The 22503-nt window shown below is 42.2% G+C and overlaps 1 protein-coding gene across 1 annotated transcript in view; it reads right to left on the reverse strand.

The window, feature by feature from the left end:
• Window positions 1–4960: 4960 nt before the first annotated feature.
• Window positions 4961–22503, reverse strand: part of mmadhcb (metabolism of cobalamin associated Db) — a 33198-nt gene continuing 15655 nt past the window's right edge. The window contains exons 4-8 of the mRNA XM_084022282.1: window positions 10934–11139; window positions 9666–9774; window positions 9399–9529; window positions 8667–8753; window positions 4961–5443 (exon numbers count right to left, since the gene is read on the reverse strand). Of these exons, the coding sequence (XP_083878408.1) occupies window positions 5249–5443; window positions 8667–8753; window positions 9399–9529; window positions 9666–9774; window positions 10934–11139 (728 nt within the window). The 3' untranslated portion in view covers window positions 4961–5248. The remainder of the gene's footprint in view (window positions 5444–8666; window positions 8754–9398; window positions 9530–9665; window positions 9775–10933; window positions 11140–22503) is intronic.

Below are 22503 nucleotides of genomic sequence, written 5' to 3' on the forward strand. Positions count from 1 at the left end.
ACGCCGAGATGGATCCATCCCAACTACGTCGCCGTAGACCAAAAAGCAGGAGTAGTTGAGCAGTCACACAGCGGGCAGGTGGAGCTAGAATCAGACCAGTTAGCAGTCTGCATCGATCAGGACCTCAGTGGACTCTGCTTGACCAGAAAGCATAGCCAGACTCCTCAGTGATCCCGAGAGTAGTCAAGTTAGTAACAGCAGAGATGCCGATTTTAGTCAATTACTTTAATTAAAAATACTGGCGGTAAGAGGCAAACAAGACCACAACATCGGTGCAGTCCAGATCAGGTTCCACCACGGTCCAGGGAGACCTGCTAGGCAAGAGAGCACAGGGACTCCGGGGGAACATACACACAGAGAGAGAGAGAGAGAGAGAGAGGCTCAGTGTGCCACTATAATCCCCCAGCAGTCTAGGCCTATAGCAACTTAACTAAGAGCTGGCTCAGGTTTGCCCTGAGCCAGCCCTAGCTATAAGCGGTGTCAAAGAGAAAGGTTTTAAGCCTACTCTTAAATGTGGGAACAGTGTCTGCCTCACGAACCAGAACCGGAAGACGGTTCCACAGAAAGCTTGATGGCTGAAAGCTCTGGCCCCTGTTCTAATTTTGGAGACTTTAGGAACTACAAGTAACCCTTTATTCTGAGAGCGTAGTGCTCTAGGAGAACAGTAGGGTTTAATGAGCTCTTTAAGATATTATGGTGCCTGTCCATTAAGAACCTTGTAAGTGAGGAGAAGGATTTTAAATTCTATTCTGGATTTTACTGGGAGCCAGTGCAGAGGAGCTAATAAAGGAGAAATGTGATCCCTTCTTCTGGTTTTAGTCAGAACACGCACTGCAGCATTCTTGACCAGCTGGAGAGATTTAAGAGATTTATTAGAGCAGCCTGATAATAAAGAATTACAATAGTCCAGCCTTGAGGTAACAAATGCATGGACGAGTTTTTCTGCATCTTTTTGAGACAGCATTGGCCTAATTTTGGTAATGCTACGCAGGTGAAAGTAGGCTGTCCTTGTAGTTTGTTTAATATGTGAGTCAAAGGACAGGTCCTGATCAAAGATAACTCCAAGGTTTCTTACAGTAGCATTTGAGGCGATGGCAATCCCATCAATAGTCGCTATATCTTTAGACAGCGAGCTTTGGAGGAGTTTAGGCCCAAGTACAACAACTTCCGTTTTATCGGAGTTTAACATCAGGAAATTGCAGGTCATCCAGGATTTTATGTCATCAACACATGCCTGGAGTTTAACTAGCTGATTGGTTTCTTCAGGCTTGATCGATAGATATAACTGAGTATCATCAGCATAACAATGAAAGTTTATAGAGTGTCCTCTAATAATGTTGCCTAAAGGAAGCATATATAAGTTGAAAAGAATTGGTCTGAGCACAGAACCTTGAGGAACACCGTATTTAACTTCAGTGTGCCTGAAAGATTTTTCAATGACATGCACAAACTGAGATCGATTGGATAAATAGGACTTAAACCAGCTTAATGCGGTTCCTTTGATGCCAATTAATTTTTCCAGTCTACATATTAGAATCTCATGGTTAATGGTGTCAAATGCACTAAGCACTAAGATCTAGCAGAACAAGTACAAAAACCAGTCCTTTGTCAGAAGCAATAAGGTCATTTGTAATTTTCACCAGAGCTGTCTCTGTACTATGATGTACTCTAAATCCTGACTGGAAGTCCTCAAGTAGACTGTTATTGTTGAGAAAGTCACACAGCTGATTGGCGACTACTTTCTCAAGGATCTTAGAGAGATAAGGAAGATTTGATATTGGTCTGTAGTTTGATAAAACCCCTGGATCTAGAGTAGGCTTCTTAAGAAGAGGTTTAATTACAGCTACTTTAAAAGACTGTGGCACATAGCCTGTTAATAAAGACACATTGATCATATCTAATAGCGACGCGATAACTAAGGGTAAGACTTCTTTCAGTAGCCTGGTTGGTATCGGGTCGAGGAGACAGGTTGAAGGTTTAGAAGAAGAGATCATTGACGTTAGTTGGTTTAGGTTGATTGGAGAAAAGCAGTCTAAATATACATCAGGTCTTAATGCTAGTTCTAAAACTCCTGCGTTTGAGGGTAACGCGGTTCTAATTGAAGGCAAGATGCAAGTAATTTTGTCGCGGATTGCTAGAATTTTATCATTAAAAAAGTTCATAAAGTCGTTACTACTAAGATCTCTAGGAATGCATGGCTCAGTAGAGCTGTGACTCTTTGTCAGCCTGGCTACAGTACTGAAAATAAATCTAGGGTTGTTTTTATTTTCCTCTATTAAAGATGAGTAGTAGGCTGCTCTGGCATTACGGAGAGCCTTCTTATACGTTTTAAGACAGTCCTGCCAGACTAGGCAGGATTCTTCCAGTTTGGTGGAGCGCCAGATGGTTTCAAGTTTACGCAATTTTTGTTTTAATTTACGAGTTTGGGAGTTATACCAGGGAGCTAACTTCCTATGCTTTATAGTTTTCTGTTTTAGCGGAGTAACAGAGTCGAGAGTCGTTCTCAGTAGGCTTCCAGATTCATCTATAAGAGAATCGATCTGGGAGGGACTAAGATTAACATAGAAGTCCTCCGTTTCATTAAGACATGGAAGTGAACTCAAGACTGGCGGAATTACTTCCTTAAACTTAGCTACTGCTCTATCCGATAGACACCGAGAGTAGTAGCTTTTTCCTAGAGGAGCGAAGTCCAGCAACAATAAGTCAAAGGTTATCAAGTAATGGTCAGATAGAGAAGAATTTTGAGGAAAGATTATTAAGTTTTCAATTTCAACGCCATAAGATAAGACGAGGTTGAGAGTGTGGCTATGACAGTGAGTTGGTTTCTGTACACTCTGACTGGAGCCTCTCTGAATCTATTAAGGAAGTAAATGCTACATTAAGGCTGTCATTTACAATGTCCACATGGACATTAAAATCACAATAATTAATTTATCTGATTTAAGGACTAAACTTGATAGCAACTCAGAGAATTCAGATAGGAATTCAGAGTATGGACCAGGAGCAGGATACACAATAACAAACAGAATTGGCTGCATTGTTTTCCAGTTTGGGTGCGAAAGGCTGAGAATCAGACTCTCAAATGAGTTATAATTTAGTTTGGGTTTCGGATTGATTGACAGGCTTGAATCAAAAATGGCTGCAACTTCTCCTCCACGTCTGCTGCCTCGAGATATATACGAGTATTAATATGGCTGGGAGGACTAGCTTCGTTTAAGCAAACATAGTCTTCATCACGCAGCCAAGTTTCAGTCAGGCAGAATAAATCAATATGATTATCTGATATTAAATCATTGACTAATACTGCTTTAGATGAGAGAGATCTAATGTTTAAGAGTCCATATTTAATTCTCTTATTTTGATTTACTACATCGGAAGGGCTAATTTTTATTAGGTTTTCATGTGAAATCCCTCTTCTGTTGGACCAAATTAATTTGGTTGGTCGGGGGGCAGACACCGTTCTTATGTGGTTTTGGTTTTGGGTGGGTGACTGCTCTAAAGGAGGCGCAGAGAAGTGTGTAAGACTGCAACTCTGCTTCCTGGTCTCAACACTGGTTTGTCATGTTTTAGGACTACCAATGAGATCAGCGATGTTTCTAGATAGGAGAGCAGCTCCATCCAAAGTGGGGTGGATGTCATCTCTTCTGATCAGACCAGGTTTTCCCCAGAAAGGCTGCCAATTATTAACGAAGCCCACATCGTTATCTGGACACCACCTCGACAGCCAGCGGTGGAAAGATGACATGCGGCTATACATGTCATCACTAGTAAAGTTTGGCAGGGGTGCTGCTGCTGAGAAACTAGTTCCTCAAAAAATGGATGATTCATGCAATGCGAGGTTAGTTTTGTTTCAAATATTATTCTATCAACACAGATATGTACATCGACAGTCTAGTGTTTTAATTGATTTGCCTCGGTTGCACTATGGAGTGGGCAAGACTTTTCAGACTGTTGCCTGTCTAGCTAAGAACCATTGACTTGCGCTAGCCATAGCATAAGCGAACTCGGCAACTAGAAGAACTGAATGAAATTTCTTGAAAACGTCTCCAGACGTCTCGAACACACCGGCTCACTTGGAAAATAGGACTTATGTCCAAAATTCTGAACTATCCCTTTAAGTGTCATGCACATCTTTTTGTGCCCAGCCCGCATGGGCTTACAGGACACTCATTGTTAAGATACATTCAAAGACAGCTTTGGCATCTGAACTTTGCCGTGAAAAAGAACGTACGCCACGTTTTTGTGCGTACGCACCCTTTGTACATGAGGCCCCAGGTGAGGTGAGGTGAGGTGAGATTTGAAAATCTTTCAGGCCAGTTTTCAACGGTTTTCAGAGAAGCATACATTCAAATGGCCACAACTTCGTCAAATATTATCGTGTATAATCGTATTATCGATTTTCATGTGTTAGACATCATTGGAAAGCTTAGAAACTACGCTTTCAGAATCTGCGAATAACTCAAAATGCCCTGAGGCCGACTTGTTCCTGGTTTTGCCGTGGCTGGTCACAAATGTACTTATTGTAAGTTGCTTTGGACAAAAGTGTCTGCTAAATACCCTAAATATGTGTAGTTATTCCCGCTGCGTTCTGCCCGTCTCCTCCTCCTGCAGGGACACAGCGCTGTATTAATATTTAGAAATAATTTTGATTTAATTTATGAGTTGGATTTTAAAAGGTGTTTATGAAACAATTATGGAGTTCAACTTCAGCTCTAACGTATGATATGGAGTGAAATGAAATGTGTGCGAGTTATCAAAACTAGACTAGTTCTTTTCACATTTACTTTCTACAATCTAACTTCAGTTCACCACAGATTACCCTCCAGTCTCCAGAATGTGCGTATGCATGCCTCAGTTTGCCGACAGGTACGCACACTTTCCCGTCAAGTTTGCTTTTTATAGATCACAACCTTTGCGTGGAAAGTGGCATTTGCATGTTTCCAGATCCGTTTTGTGCATATGCAAGCTTTATTAATGAGGTACATACTGAGAAAGAGGGGAAGTGTTGCTGAGAGGTGTTTGAATCTAAAAAGTTCCACCAACACTTGAGTCTAGAGCCAGTTTAATGTGATGACAGCAGCTTCAAACATGTGGCACAGTAATCTATAAATACATATTTACACATACATGTAGCAAAGGTAAATACACAAAGAAGTCTGTTTGTGTTTATCATCTTCATTAAAATGATGAGGCTGCAGCCAAGAATCCCATCATCAAACAGTCCGTATGTGTTGTGTTGTTAATGTGTTCATCTGCCCTGCAGCGTCTTCATGATGCGGCTGCTGTCTGGTGCACTGGTGAATATGGTCCCAACAAACACACGCGTCCCCCACAGAGGGTGCCGGATCACTCTACAGCAGCCCAGGTCCTCGATCTGGAAGCCCAGGTGAAGGTACCTGTCATCGGTCTCAAACAGTGTGTTGTTGGTGTACGTGCCAAAGAACTGGGAATGAACACACACATTCATCATTAGTGCCTTGCTTGCTGCTGTGGTTTCAACCTGCCGACCAGATGTAAAAAAACAAACAGGTTCAATGACCCATGAACTCATGCAGCCTCTTCAAGTCTCCACTGAGGCCAGTCAAGTCTAGGTTTCAGGTTTGATCCTGACTGAAATACACTGTGTGAACAATTTTTAGGCAAGTTGTATTTTTGAGGATTCATTTCATTATTGAACAACTACTGTGCTCTCGGTCAATCCACAATGCTAATAAACCTCAAACCTCCTTTTTTGGCTATCTTTGGAGAATATCCATGTGTGCACAATTAATGGGCAACTATTAATGTGCAGAATGTTTATGCGACTAAATAAACAACAAAAATGTTCCCATCTCACTTATTTTCATCTGTTAAAGTGAGAATAATAAACACAACTTAACATTTACAATTGAACAATTCTGACATTAAAAAACAAATCATTGACAAGCCACCCTTCTTTTCAATAATAATCATAAGTCTTCCATCAATGGAGTCGGTCAGTTTCTTGATCTGTTGACGATCAACCTTTTGTGCAGCAGCAACACAGCCTCCCAGACACTGTTCAGAGAGGTGGACTGCTTTCCTTCACTGTAATTCTCCTGTTTAAGAAGGCCCACAAGTTATCAATAGGGTTTAGGTGAGGAAGGGGGTCATGTCATTATGCTTTCATCTTTAAGGCCTTTCTGGCTAACCCTGCAGTGGAGTACTTTGTTGCATGCGAGTGTTGTCCTGTATTAATATCATGGTCTTCTTGGAAGATGCAGACTTTTTCCACTGCTTGAAGAAAGTGTCTTCTAAAAACTGGCAGTAGGTTTGGGATTTGATTTTGAGTCTATCTTCAAATCGAACAGGTCAAACTGGCTCATCTTTAATAATACCTAGGGCTGTCAACAAATATTCTAAACTCGAAAATATATTCAAATAGTTGTTAAAAACAGAATTTTGAATGTGAAAATTAATATTCGAATCATATGTAAAAAAACAATCAAAACAACCACAGCAGCAGCAGCAGCGTCAGGGAATGCCAGTTCTATACTGTAAAACTTCAAATAATGTTAATATTTGTTTCAATCACTGAATGAAACCTGCCATATTTGGGACAAGAATCACTACCTTAAATTGCTTGCACAAAACTCTTGATCAGCACACAGCATTTGTTTATTGTTGTCGTTCATTTAACCTGCTATGCGCAGCGTGTGTGTGTGTGTGTGTGTGGGGGGGGGGGCGCATGAGGGAACGTGAGGGAGAGAGAGTGTGCGAGAGAGAGAGAGGGAGAGGGAGGGAGAGAGAGAGTGTGTGCGAGAGCGAGCGAGAGGCCAAGGTCTGAGGACTTTTGTGAAGGTTATATGTTGTTAAATATGTTTAAACTTACCGGTAAATAAACTACCTATACAAGTAGTTATGTCTCTTTGTATTAATTTGTCCAGTTATTGACGTGCCTAATGCAACCAGAAATTTGAATATGTTCGAATATACGTGTTTTTTAAGGGAATATTCGAACTCCATTTTTGAGCAATTTTGACAGCCCTACCAGTACCTCACCTCCACCTTGCTGGCGTGGAGTCGAAGTGGAGCGATTTCCGTCAAGGGTCACTCTCATTTTATCAGTCCAAAAATCTGTCTTCAGATATTCTTGGGCCAGTGTTGACATTTCAAATTATGCATCTTGTTCAGTGGCGGTCAGCTTCAGTCTTCCTTACCTTGGCCATGTCTCTGAGCAGTGGCGCCGCCAGCTGGAATCCTAAACGCACTGTGCGTACTTTTTTTGAAGGTGAAAAAAAAAAAAATCAGCAGTCTAGATATTTAAATTATGCAAATCAGCGGGTGACACCAAACAACATCTGCCCAAGCAAGTCAGAGTTTTTCTTTCTCTCACACAGTGACCTGGAGAGACGCAGCCGCATTTGAGAGGACGATCGCGCGTGTGTGCGCAATTGCGCATAGCGTGTGTTGGCCCCTCTCCACTACACAATACAGCTCGGCTCTAGTCTCGTCACCTCTCTGCTGCTGAGCACTGTGGGCCGAGCCGATGCATGTTTCTCTCCCCGGGCCGGCAGAGTTATGATACCGTACTGTGCGTGTGTGTGTGCGTGCGTGGAGTGCTCACAAGCGTGCGCTTGTGTTTAGGGCGGGGATGGAGGGCACAAAAAAAATATTTGCATCGGGGCCTATCAACATGATATACGCTACTGATTTCACTGATACTGAAAACATTAGATTTTGTCTTAAAAAAGTATTTTTCCATTTGTTGTTGTATTTGCCGTTTCTGTGTGTATATTGAAATTGAATCCTGGCGGCGCCACTGTCTCTGAGCACTGAACACATTGTACTTCTGGGCACTGCAGGTAGGTTGTTGTTCTGGAATATTACAGCACGTTGGATTCTTCTCAAATCTTTGGCAGTTAATTTGCATCTTTTCTCTCAACGCATTTATTGCGACTCTGTTGACTATTGCATATGATGGTTGTGTGATCACGCCTCAATATCTTTTTCAAGAGTGGTGCATCCCTCATCCCACTTTTTTAAATTTTTTACTTTTCAGACTTTGTCAGTTAAATCTCTTTGTCGGCCCATTTTGCGCACACCTTAATATAGGGTGTTTATCTCCTTAGGCCACACACTCCCTCATTACACAAATACACATCACCTGATATGCTTAAATCCAATAAGCATTCAAGTTTATACAGCTTGTAGTTGGTAAATATGCATAAAATAAATAAAAAACATATACTCACTTGCCTAATAATTGTGCACACAGTGTAAACCCAAACTAACTACCGAAACAGCTTTGACGAGGGATTTGAGAGGACACTCATCTCTACCCGAGTGATCCTCTAACAGTGACTCACAACGCAGCCCCCTCTCTATGTAATATAATATAAAAATGTCCTGGCCGGACTCAGTGTTTCAGTCCTGGTCCCATCTCATCCCTTCTCAACTAAAGAAAATGTTATTTAAAAAGGAAGGTGTATTTATGCATTGGAGCAATCTACTTGTTGACGTAAGACCACTTCCATGCATGTGTTCCTGTGCTCACACTATGTGTCATACAAAAACACAGGCAGTCTTATCATCAATGTGTTAGTTATGTCCTTGTACTGTTCAGTTGGTTGTTCCTGTATGTGATGGAAAATATATACTAAAATGTAAATATAAAAAACAAGAACAGAGTGACAGTGGTGTCTTACTGCCAGGCCTGACGAAGGCTCAATGAAGTCGGCCCAGAATCCTTCCCTCTGCAGAGCATAGCAGATCTCCTTTGCTCCATCAACAAACTGCAGAGTACAGGAACAACTTTATGGGTATCCGTGGTTCTGTGCTCATCATTTACTGTCTACACATGTGTGAAGCTTAGTGACCAAATTATATAATTAACTAACGCCTGCTTGATTTGGTGATAAGCTTATGATGCCATAATATTTGAAATCTTAACGATACAAACTTAGTTGAATCAAATCTGTGATCAGTTATCTCTCCGGGCTGCTTTTATTTCCCTTTTTGTGCCAAAATGACATATGAAACGTTACATTCTTTGTAATGTAGCCAAAAAACGATTTAGAGGTAATGACTCTTCATCTTATATAGTTATATATATACTATATAAGTATATAGACACAGACATAATGACAACCCAGAGTCATTATGTCCGTCTATATAATTTCCTTTGCTGTTGGTGGAAATTGGCCAAGAAAAACAGTTTATACATTCAATACTAATATTCTGAGGAGAGTCAATTAGTTAATTAAACAAAAACTTCAATAGATTTTCAAATGTTAATAAAAAGGTCATATTGAGAGCGGGTAGGTACCTTAACTAGTTGACACTTAAATACCAGGGAGGTCATGTTTTCAGTACAGTTGGTAAGTCAGCAGGTTTCCAGTAAAACTTGGTTTAGCATGGGCCAACAATTAGGACCTCACCTTGTCAAGCATCTGCTCCCTCTCCTGCTCCACCTCAGCAGACCATGACGTCATATCGTTCTGGGTCATTTGGGTCACTGTGACCACCATCATAACAGAGGATGGGGCCTCAGGAAACATGGACTGGAAATCTGTTCATCACATTGTCAGAAACACACACATTAGACAGTAACGGGACAGAAAGACAATGACATATGACATGTAGGACCACAATGCCTACTTCTTTATGGAATGAGCATGGATGTTATGGGCGTATGAGTGCTGTACCTTTCTTTAGAAGCTCTGGGCACAACTGTATGGCACATTCAAGACTGGAGTCATCAAAGTACTGTTCAGCTCCACTGACTCTCTGAGAGGAGGCTGGCTCATCTTTGTCCTCACAAAAACACAAGCACACACACACAAGCACACACACACAAGCACACACACACAAGCACACACACACACACACACACACACACACACACACACACACACACACACACACACACACACACACACACACACACACACACACACACACACACACACACACACACACACACACACACACACACACTTTTAAATTGGGACCAAACACAAATTATGCAATTTGAAATACATTTGCTGTGATACTACACACCTTAACTTTTGGATTAAGTCAAGAAACAGCTATCTCCACTAGTCTTGATTAGTTTGATTGAGGGTGATGGAAAAAAAGTATGCATCAAAAATGGTTTATTTCCAGAAAGTGTTTCCCATAGATAGACCAATGTGTTGCACAAATTGATTCCGTTTTTTTTCCAACACGATTTTGGAATCTAAATATCGTTCCGTTCATTCATCTCCGCATAGCACTTTGTCCCTGTCATTCTCGTTTGTTTTGTGTTTGTTGCTTCATTGTGAATGCATGCAAGCCTCCAGTTGCCATTATTGAGTGCAACATCACAATGTTTTGGTGATCGAAGAAAAATAAATACTTTGCAGAGAAATGGTAGCAAATCATGATCAAAATTCTTACAAAACAAATGTGATTCTCATTTTATGGTGCAGCCCCACTGTGTAGGTTCAATACATTATGTTTTCAATTACAGCAGCAACAATACAACGAATTATATATACCTTCAGAGTTTTTTAATAATTCAAAGGTGGTTATTAACACATTTTACTGAGGTGGGAACAACTTACACTTTAGTGTTAATTGTCTATTAATAAATAAACAAATTATATATACCTTCAGAGTTTTTTAATAATTCAAAGGTGGTTATTAACACATTTTACTGAGGTGGGAACAACTTACACTTTAGTGTTAATTGTCTATTAATAAATAAACAAATTATATATACCTTCAGAGTTTTTTAATAATTCAAAGGTGGTTATTAACACATTTTACTGAGGTGGGAACAACTTACACTTTAGTGTTAATTGTCTATTAATAAATAATTATTATTTATTAACAATAAACAGAAATAAACAATACACTGCAATATATCATACAGTGGCATGTTAATTATCCATATGGAAGTATAATTAACTGATAACATTATTACACTTACAAGGAACTCTCCCATGAACTGGGCCAGAATGATCTCGTGTCTCTCACTGCTGGACGGGGAGGACAGCACATCAGGGACCATCTTGTGCGTCAGGCTCTTCTTCTGCTCAGCTAATTCCTCCAGGTGGCAGTCAAAACCCACATTACCAGGCAGCTGGAAGCGCTGGTCCTGGGGTCCAAAAGGCCCCATGATCTCATCAGGCCACACTGTCCACAGTCCACAACCAGGAAGACACGTTAGGAAAAGGACATTGTGCAGGAAAACACAGGTTTCACAGATAATAGAAATAAATAAACAAACAAAAGGATTTTCTTACAGGCTTGGCCTACACCAACATCAGTGGATCAGAGACAAGACAACACAGTAGTGTTGCATCGTATACAGATGCTTGAAAAATGTCCTGATCCCCTGCCGTTAAACATGGTCACCCCCTTTTATTAGCAGTGGTTCTTTAAAGACCCCCTCCAGGCATGTTTTTAAGTATATAATAATCTCCAATGCCTAATATTTTGTTGAACATTGTTTCCCAAAATAAAAAGTTTAAAAAAACTCTGAAATTGGGCTCTAAGGACATCCACTGCTCTCTCCTCATGGAGGAATTCTGAGACACTGAATATTCATGATATGCAAATACCACAGGCCATGATGCGCCCCAACCACCACAGCTGCTTGCGCTCATGCTCGCGCTTCTATGTGACCGGTGGACGAACGACAACAAGATGCCTAGCGGAAACATCGGCGAGATTCAGCCGGGGTACTATGAACCGACACATGGATGGATGCGTCCAATCGGGAGGCCCGGACTAGAAGGTGCGAAACACGGAACGCCCGCAGCGCGGCCGGCGGGGGACGGAGCCCCCCTGGCCACAGCGGGCGCACACGCGCCCGCCTCGGGGAAGATGGGGGGACGTACATAAGACGGAGGGGCGTACATAATCTCGCTTGCCAGGATTCGTTTCAAATTTCAAATTTCACAGAGGTGCACAGAATTCAGACATTTTAGAGGACAGAAAAATAAGAAAAACACATTTTTGAGTGGAGGGGGACTTTAAGTATGACAGTGTTTTAATAAGAGCGGTTCCTCTGAGTTGATGTGTGCAGCTGAATTCATTAATCCACAAGAGGACGGTTTGAACTTTGCAGCAGCCAAAACATCACATCCAGGTCCAGGATTAAGCTAGCACAGACAACAGGGCTCATTTATCAATAGCAGTGTTTCCCCTAGAATTTTTTCAGGCCCGGTGGTACCCACCGAGAAAACCCTAAACAGACGAGACGCGTGGAATGGTGTTTTGGTGCAGTTGGATTAAGTCAGGTGGCACAGCAAGCAGTCTGCAATTCTGCAATTATTATATTTGCATTCAACATTTTTGTTCAACCAGAGTGTATTCAAGGTTTTCAAGGATTCAAGGAGAGAGTGACTTATTAAAGGAAAACACCACCGCATTTCCATACTGAACTATGTTCTGCTCTGATCTTAGACGAGGTGATACATACCTCCCTCTCCTCTGTGCGTGCACTCAATGGCTCTTGCGCGCACTCCGCGCAGCGCTAATTTGCTAGCATGTAGCTTGTCCTTAGGATCCAAAGGGGGGTGAAGTTAGAAGCGACCAAGCACTTCCACGTTGTCCCTATTTAAATACGGTTACGTGAGTAGTTACACGACCCAAGTTTGGTTACACAAAATGAAACATGCCAATTTTTCTAAGCGGATAACAAGGATAACTATATAGTATGGCGGAATAACAACTGGAAGCACTTCGACGTCGGCGCAGTAATATCATCACTCAAAACATGACGGGACTATATACCTTCTGCTTGTTTTCACAACCCTGTACGATCCACGTTATAACCATGATGTTTGATTGTTCACAAACTATCTTACTACAACCTGATGCTTCCTCAACTGTGCACAAACTACTACAGGTAGTGCAGGCGATGGCGTGCAGTCACGTAGGTTCTATTGACGGAAGTAAGAGGGGGAGCGGAGTGATGATATTACTGCGCCGACGTCGAAGTGCTTCCAGTTGTTATTCCGCCATACTATATAGTTATCCTTGTTATCCGCTTAGAAAAATTGGCATGTTTCATTTTGTGTAACCAAACTTGGGTCGTGTAACTACTCACGTAACCGTATTTAAATAGGGACAACGTGGAAGTGCTTGGTCGCTTCTAACTTCACCCCCCTTTGGATCCTAAGGACAAGCTACATGCTAGCAAATTAGCGCTGCGCGGAGTGCGCTCAAGAGCCATTGAGTGCACGCACAGAGGAGAGGGAGGTATGTATCACCTCGTCTAACATCAGAGCAGAACATAGTTCAGTATGGAAATGCGGTGGTGTTTTCCTTTAAGGTGCCGGTTGATGGAAATGATCCAAAATTAGGGTCCGGAAAAATATGGCTGGAAAATGAGGAGCATCACATTAATAGCTACAGATACTGTAAATCACTAAAACGACATGAGTGCATATATTGTCTTATTTTATCAAGTAAAATATAAGTTATATGTTTTCTCAACAGCCTAATAGTTCATAGAAATTCAGGTAGAAATAGGTTAACTCAGAGTTCCACAGCTTATCAAAAAACAATCCTTATTTTATTAACATAGGCTGCCTAAGGGCATCAGTAGCGTGCCTCGGCACGATTGCCCCAGGGGGGTTCCCCGCGGCTTTGCATTCACACTGCTCCAGCCCAAACGGGCTTTGGCCCGTTAGCCGGTTGTACATACTTCATCACATCCTAATACTACACACGCATGACTTGATGTTGTTTTTAAGGAGCGCCGTCTGGACTTCCGGTTGGGGATCGGAATGTAGTGGCCGCATTAGCTTTGCTCTCCCATTACTTTTTCAAAAACAATAGCTTTAACTACCCCAAACCTCTTCAAATACGAACCAACGAACAATTAACGTGGTATCTATGTAAAACTGGCAACATGTCATCGAAACCAGGCAAACAATCCAAGAAAGACGACGCCAAAAAGGTAGAAGCCCATGGCACGTGTGGTGGCTCCTGTGTTGCTAACATAGCTGAACTGCTAGAGGAGCACAGAGAAGCCATCTCATCTGAGTTTAAAATGGCATTTTCATCTCTGGAAGAGAAACTGACTCAAACCCAAGCCACAGTAGAAGATCACGACCAGCGCATCCTCTCGGTGGAGTCAAACGCTAACCTGCTGGAAGAGCGTATGTGTTTACTCGAGGAGAAGTGCACCACGCTAGCTGATAGCAACGCTAAGCTAGCAGCTAAAACAGCGGACCTGGAGGGTCGGAGCCGGAGGAACAATATCAGGATAATCGGGCTGCCAGAGTCGATTGAGGGGCCCCGGCCGACAACTTTCTTTTCAGACTTGCTTGTGGAACTACTCGGCAGCCAAATACTACCAACTCCCCCCGAACTTGACTGGGCACATCGAGCCCTCATCGCCAAACCACCCCCGGGGGGTAAGCCACGGGTTGTTATTATTCGCTTCCACCGCTACCAAGTGCGAGAATTGGTCGTCAGAGAGGCCCGCAAACAGAGAGGTAAACTGCAATACAGGGGGAAACCGGTACTGATTTTCGAGGATTATACACCAGAAGTCCTGGAGCAGCGAACCAGATATCGAGAAGTCATGGCTGAGCTGTACAACTTGGGTCTGAGGCCATCTCTGCTCTTCCCGGCAAGGCTATCGATTGTGCTGAAAGATGGGGCCAGGAGAGGTTTCTCCTCGCCCGAAGAAGCCCGGGTGTTTGCCGCAGCCCACCACCAGCAGCCTGCGGCCCGATCGGGAGTGCCGTGAACGAAACATAAGGGACAAACAACTCATCTGGTAACAACGTAGATCTTTATTTACTTTTTAAATAATTGCCATTGCAGAGCGGAATGAATCTTTACCCACTCAGGGTACTAGACTTCACTCACGCTGCGGGCTATTTCAACAAACAGGTGAGCCGATCCCAGCTGTCATGTTAACTTAGCTTACGTCCTCTCGGCAATACTGTTGGGCTGCGTTACTATTGATGAAAATGTTGTGCTCTTAGGAGCTATGATTGTGCTGTTACTCTTGTTATTAGCCATAACTGAGCTGTTACTCGTGTTATTGCTCCTGCCTCGTTAGTTTGCGTTACTGAGAAGGTATGTTTCGCTTATGTTGTGCTGTGAGGCCGAATATAGCCTAATGTAAATTGGACACTTGCTGCTTGATATCCTCTGCACTGAAATTCGCTCCATAGATTTGTACCACTATGTGATATGTTCCAGGTGGACTTAACTGATCTGCTGCTTAATCTTATCTTTCATTTTATTCCAAAATATATATGTGTGGGTGTGTGTGTGTGTGTGTGTGTGTGTGTGTGTGTGGGGGGGGGGGGGGGGGGGGTGTGTGTGTTTATATATATATATATTTTTTTATATACCATTATTTTGTTTTGATCCTCATGTTATTTATGTGTGTGTGTATCTAAGATATACACTTTATTTTTTTACTATTATTATTATTTCATATACATATTTTATACTACTGCACCATCCCCCCCTCCTTCCTTTTTTTTTTTTTTTTTTTTTTTTTTTCTCTTTCATGTGTGGGCAAGCAAGCACTAGAAGCTCATAATTCACTCACCTTCTCAAAGCCTGTTGCTGTTAAAGAGGATGGAGTATTATTAATCACACGTATAGCTAATTATACTACGGACCAAGTTCTTTGGAATATTTCTGTGTTCTATTGTTCGTTTGACCTTAATAATGGGGATACTGTTACATATTTTGGGAAGAGAAGCTAAGCATTCGAGTGAAGGTTAGTAAAGGTTGAATAGTGTGCGCCAATGCAATTGGCGAAGAGGTATGATAACCAAAGGGTTAGGGAAGTTATGGGGTTCGGGGAGGTGGGGAGGGGCATGGCTGGGGTAAGTAAGCCAACTTCCTTTTTTGTGTATTTTGTTAGTTTGTTTTTTTGTCCCATTGGTCTCATTGTGTCTTTCAATGTTGCATTTATTTACCTTTTCTTTTTCTCATTTGCTCTGGAACAATCCACAGACTGCAGTGCTGGTATGTTACACTTCATATCGATCTTTGTGCTATGGCCGATGTAGCCCATTCACAGAAGGGTGGTGGACAGGTGGTAAGAATACTCTCATTAAATGTAGGTGGACTCAATGCCACAGTCAAGCGTGCTAGGATATTCTCACACATTCAAAACCTTAAAGCTGACATAATGTTTCTCCAAGAGACACACTTACTTAATATTGATCACCAGAAATTGTCTAGACCTTGGATAGGACAAATCTTTCATTCTAAATTTAACCTGAAAACGAGAGGTGTGGCCATACTTGTTAGGAAAAACGTGCATTTCACTCCAGACAAAATTATTGCAGACCCAAATGGTCGCTATGTGATTGTCCCCGGTACATTGTACCATAAACCGGTTGTCCTCGTATCTGTCTATGCTCCTAATTGGGATGACTATAACTTCATGAAAAACCTATTGTCTTCTCTTCCTAACTTAAATTCCCATGTGCTAATTGCGGGAGGTGATATGAACTGTGTCATTAACCCTCTACTGGATAGGTCTAGCTCCAGAACTTCAACACCATCTAAAATGTCTCAGACCCTCTCTGCCTTTATGGAACAATATGGCTATGTTGATCCCTACAGACTTCTACATCCCACTATTAAGCAGTACTCTTTCTTTTCACACGTACATCGTACTTTTTCACGCATAGATTACTTTCTCATTGACAAAACACTAATTCCCTCGGTAATATCCACACAATACTCACCTATAGTCGTATCTGACCACTCCGCAGTAACCCTTGACCTTCGCTTTGACCATAGGCCTAAAGATTATAGGACATGGCGCTTAGATCCTCTGTTGCTGGCTGATGGGAATTTCTGTAAACAAATCTCCGAAGCCATTGACCTCTTTTTGGAAACCAATAACACAGAAGGCATCTGCCCTATGCTATTATGGGAAACCCTAAAGGCCTTTATTAGGGGTAAAATTATTTCATATACGTCCTATATTAATAAAAATCGTAGAGCGCGCCAAAAAGAACTGGAAGAATCCATTGCCACTGTAGACCATCGCTACTCAATTGATCAATCACCTGACCTTTACAAGGAAAGGTTGAAACTTAAGACTGAACTTGATCTTTTGACAACAAGAGAGGCTGAACAACTTCTGCTCCGCTCCAGAGGCACTCAGTATGAATTTGGAGATAAGGCAAGTCGGCTTTTAGCCCATCAGCTGAAAACTAAAACTGCTTCCAACCAGATTACTCAGATCCGTACTAATACCGGTGCGCTTACGTCTGACCCCGTAGAAATAAATAACGTTTTTAAAACATTCTATTCTCAGCTCTATACGTCGGAGTCCTCCAATAATGAAGCTCATATGTCTGAATTTTTCACAGCACTAGACGTACCCGTGATTTCAGAGGATAACAGACAGATGCTGGACAGCCCTTTGCAACTTAACGAGATTACCGATGCAATAAAACTGATGAATAATAATAAATCACCCGGACCGGATGGTTTTCCAGTGGAATTTTTAAAAAAATTTATAGAAAAATTAGCTCCATTACTACTAAGGATGTTTACGCAGTCGCTCCGGCAGGGCTGCTTGCCACCCACCCTCACCCAGGCCTCAATTTCCCTTATATTAAAGAAGGACAAAGATCCCTTAAACTGTGCGTCTTTTCGTCCAATATCGTTACTGTCTGTTGATGTTAAAATACTTGCGAAGGCAATTTCACGTCGGTTGGAGACTGTTATGACCTCCATTGTGTCAGAAGACCAGACGGGGTTCATTAGACAACGACACTCATTCACCAACATTAGAAGGCTTCTCGGCATCATCCACACCCCACCTTCCCCTTCTGACCCAGAAGTAATCGTGTCCCTTGATGCCGAGAAGGCCTTCGATAGGGTGGAGTGGTCCTACTTGTTCACCGCGTTGCGGCATTTTGGCTTTGGAGGCAATTTTATATCCTGGATTCAATTGCTTTACACCTCTCCTCAAGCATCGGTATGCACAAATACTTCTCGTTCTAAGACTTTTCCCCTTTCCCGTGGAACGCGTCAGGGGTGCCCGCTTTCCCCTCTTCTATTCGCCATCGCCATAGAGCCACTCTCGATAGCACTTAAAACGGAAAGAGGTTTTCTGGGCATCCAGCGATGGGGAACAGAACACAAAGTATCCCTCTACGCAGATGACCTGCTTTTGTACGTAAGGAACCCGTTGTCTAGTATTCCTCGGATCTTATCAATTCTTAACTTCTTCAGCACTTTTTCGGGATACAAATTAAATGTTCAAAAAAGTGAATGTTTTCCAGTTAATCAGCCAGCCTTGGACATCCCAGCACTGTCTATCCCGTTTAAGTTTTCCAGCTCAGAGTTTAAATACTTAGGTGTCGTCATTACACGATCTATAAGGTCCCTACGTGAACAAAACTTTGCAGCTCTCACCTCAAAAATCAAGTCTGACCTCCAAAGGTGGAGCCACTTACCCCTTTCACTAGCAGGGAGGGTACAAATAGTCAAGATGAACGTTTTACCTCGCTATCTATACCTCTTCCAATGCCTTCCCATCTTTTTACCCCAATCGTTTTTCAAATCTATTGACTCTGTTGTCTCTCAATTCATATGGGCGGGTAAACATCCTAGAATCTGCAAAGCTGCCATGCAGCGGAGTAGACCTTCAGGTGGACTTGGCTTGCCAAACTTCCAATCTTATTACTGGGCGGCAAACACGCACAAACTATTACTCTGGTTTACATCCCCACAGAGCAGCTGGTGCCAATTGGAATCTGACTCATGCATATCGTCATCGCCGCAGGCTCTGGCATGCGGCACCCTGCCCTTACCTTACTCACAGTACACATCTAACCCCCTTGTCGTTGCATCACTCAAAATCTGGGCTCAAATAAGGGGACATTTTAAGTGGTCTTCCCTTCCTCAATCAACACCCATCTGCAAAAACCATCTCTTTGCACCAGCCAGAACTGATCCGCGCTTTGTGTTCCTGGGCAGAGGGGGTCTGCGTTCATTAAAAGATTTGTATGTAGAAGGGTCATTTGCAAGTTTCAACCAGCTACAAGCCATATTTGGATTAACCAGTTCGGATTTCTTTAGATATTTTCAACTACGGGATTTTGCAAGAACTCATTCACCTACATTCCCACTTATCCCAACCGTAACTGGTATGGACCACATTCTCTTAGCTAACACCACCCCTAAAGGACATGTCTCCTACCTATATGACCTACTGTTGCCAGCCAATGAATTAACTATTGAAAAAATCAAATCGAACTGGGAAGACGAACTGCAAGTGACCCTTTCTGATCGGTTCTGGAGTAAAGCCCTTACAAATATCAAACTTTCCTCTTCATGTATGCGGCTTAGCCTCATTCAATTTAAAGTGCTCCACAGGATTCATTATAGCATGTCCAGGCTCTCTAGAATCTACCCAGATACAGTTGAAGATAAATGTAATAGATGCTCGCTCTCACCGTGTGACCTTACACATATGTTTTGGACATGCCCTAAGTTGTTTACTTTCTGGGATTCATTCTTTAAGGTTATTTCTGAAATAACGCAGATCCATATCCCACCATCTCCTCATGTAGCTATTTTTGGAAGACTTCCAGATGAAAATGTTGCAACAAATACTCAATCCAATGTAATTGCTTTCTCCTCTCTGATCGCTCGAAGGAGCATTTTGCTCTTATGGAAATCCCGCCTCCCTCCATCACTCAAATCTTGGCTTCGTGACATCATGTCCTTTCTAAAATTGGAAAAAATTAAATTTGCTTTGAGAGGCTGCTCGGATAAATTCCATTGTCACTGGCAACCGTTGATTAACTATTTCGACCGTCTGCCTGCGAGTGAAATTGCACAGTAGAATCCAAAACATACTTTACATTAAACTACACTACTTTGCATTAATTTATTATCTGTGCGCTGCTGCCTGTCCACCACCCTGCCCTCTTCTGTAGGAGTGACGTATATATGAACACTGTGGTTTTAAAACATGTTTAAAAAACAACTCTGCCTTCTATTGCTGGTGGTATAAGTACTGCAACAATTCCATTATTTGCATAACACAATATTGAGACTTTTTTTTTTATTATTTTTTTTTATTATTTAATTTTTTTTAATTTTTTTTTTAGATATATTTATATATCTATACATATAAAGATACTTTAATATTATAATTCATCTTTGTATCTTTTTTATTAAAGGTTTTGTTTTATATCATATTCATTTACTTGCTTAATTATTTGCATACATGTCTTTTGTCCTAGCCTGTCCATGTCTGTTTGCTCTTGTCTGTCTTTATCTTTTATATATAATTTTTCTTTTTTAGTTTTTCTTATGTTGAGGAAGCTGGGGGTGGGTATGGGAGGGGTTAAGAAGAAATAACTGAAAAACTGAAAATGCCTTTGTAACTGTCTCTGAATGTACATCATACTTTGTCATCATTTTCTTTAATAAAATGTTTAAACAAAAAAAAAAAGGAGCGCCGTCTCTGCATATATCTCTCGACAACACTCGACCTGCATCAGCGAATGTGCGCACGAGCGGATCTGTGCTAGCCAGCGGCGGCGCCAGGGTGGGGCATCGAGAATTGTGTTAGCCCTACCATAAAACCACCAAGAAAAAAACAACAACAAAATAACCAAGAAAAGTGCAAGAGTCCAACAGCACCACCACGTCGTAACGGCATTCAGGCAGCTGCGATGACAACTGTCACTGATCTGGGTTCATTAACAGACTGTACTGTCCGTACTGTTGTCTGTACTGTCCGTACGTCAACGTCACTCATGTGAGCCTGCTTTTAGAGTCTGCTCGACACAGAGACAGCAGGCTACTAGTTTGTAAGCTACCTGGCTCTAGCAGTTAGCGTTAGCGGCTTATAGTCACTCACGTTAAATTAACGTTAGTAAGCTGGTCAAAATTTATCATGGATAACCGTTGCTGTGCTGTTAACGTAACTATTCACGTTTCGCTGTCTCTGTCTCTCTCTCTCTCACTATGTGTGCGTGTTTATAGCTGTGGGAGGGTGTTGTTATATATTCACATTGAAATTCTGGCATTGATTTGAGCCCCACCGCCGTATGAGTTAGCCCCACCGTAGTTGAACCAGAAAAAATACTCTGGCGCCGCCACTGGTGCGAGCAGGCAGCGCGAGGAAAGCGGATTTTGGATGGAGACACACAACGGCATTTTTCTTATAAATGCACCGGTCCGGTTCCGCTCACACCACGAGCCTGAAGAGTGCAACAGCTTATCAAAATACAGTGTCAACTTTCCGTGTTTTCAAAGTAGAAAGCGACATCGTGGTGGTTTAACGAGGCAGAGCGGCATCAGAACAACATCAAGCGCGTAAAGTACACGAAGAAGAACGTAGCGGGAGCGCGCAGCGAGGATTGTTGCGGCCGCGCGTCTTGTGGAGCAAGTCTACTATGCTGCACGGAGGCGCTCCTAATGTAAATGATTATTGATTTATGAATAAATAATGAATTGATAGGTGGCTTTTTTTGGCATATTGATTTTTTTTTTGCCTGTACAATGGTAGGGGAAACACTGAATAGTGCGTAGAAAGGTTCTAAATGTTGTCTTACGAATGGAATTTAGGATGCACGTAAGTACAAAAAAAAAATAGGTATTTGTTAACATTCCCACACCCCGGTTGTACGCACACCAGCATTGATAAATCCACATGTTGTAAACCACCAGGTTCGTGCACATTTGCATTCCGAAACGCCCCCAATTAACCATATATGGTAACAAAACATCCGTTTAAGAACCATGTGAAAATGCCCTTTTCCTCTCACTGGCGTAACAGAGAGCAAAAAAGGAAACTTTTCTGCAACAGAAATGGAGGTTCACGGGGCGGCCGGTGGAGCAGTGGTTAGGGCAGCAGCCCCATGTACAGAGGCTTAACATCCTCGATGCGGCGGTCCCGGATTGGACTCCCGCCCGGGGTGTATTTCCCACATGTCATCTCCCTCTATCTCTCCCCGTTTCCACAAATAATAAAAGGCTTGAAAGGCGGTTCACTTAGTGCAGGTGTATTATTATATTATTATTATAATTATTAGTGATTGATGGAATGAAACTCCTTTCTGTTGACATTATTACATTCGTTGTGTGACAGTGTTTTTATCGCTATGTGGGTACAGTCTATCACTCCTATTTGGAAAATCCAGCATGAAATCCCCGTGTGATCTCGGCTTCTTGTGGACTCCTGGAAGGGAAATGGATGTAGTTCCATCTCAGGCATTTAAGTAGAGCAGTGCGCTGGAACGTGCCGGTGTCCAAAAACACACAGTGGACATGACTTGGATGTGAACAGGGATGGCTTTCGTTAGTTTTGTTTCTCGCTCCAACATCAATCTTTTTTGGGAGCGGTACCGATTCAACAGATCGGCGCACTCTGAAAACATGCTGCGGAGCGCATCGTTTACTAAATCTTCCAGTAATGCAAGATGAGCCATACCTGTCAAATACTTGTCACAGGTGTCTTTTATTGATGTTGACATCAATTTGGCCACATGACATGCGTAAGCATGGTCAGAGCTGTGCTTACAT

This window comes from Eutrigla gurnardus (assembly GCF_963514095.1).
Source record: "Eutrigla gurnardus genome assembly, chromosome: 12".
NCBI lineage: Eukaryota > Metazoa > Chordata > Actinopteri > Perciformes > Triglidae > Eutrigla > Eutrigla gurnardus.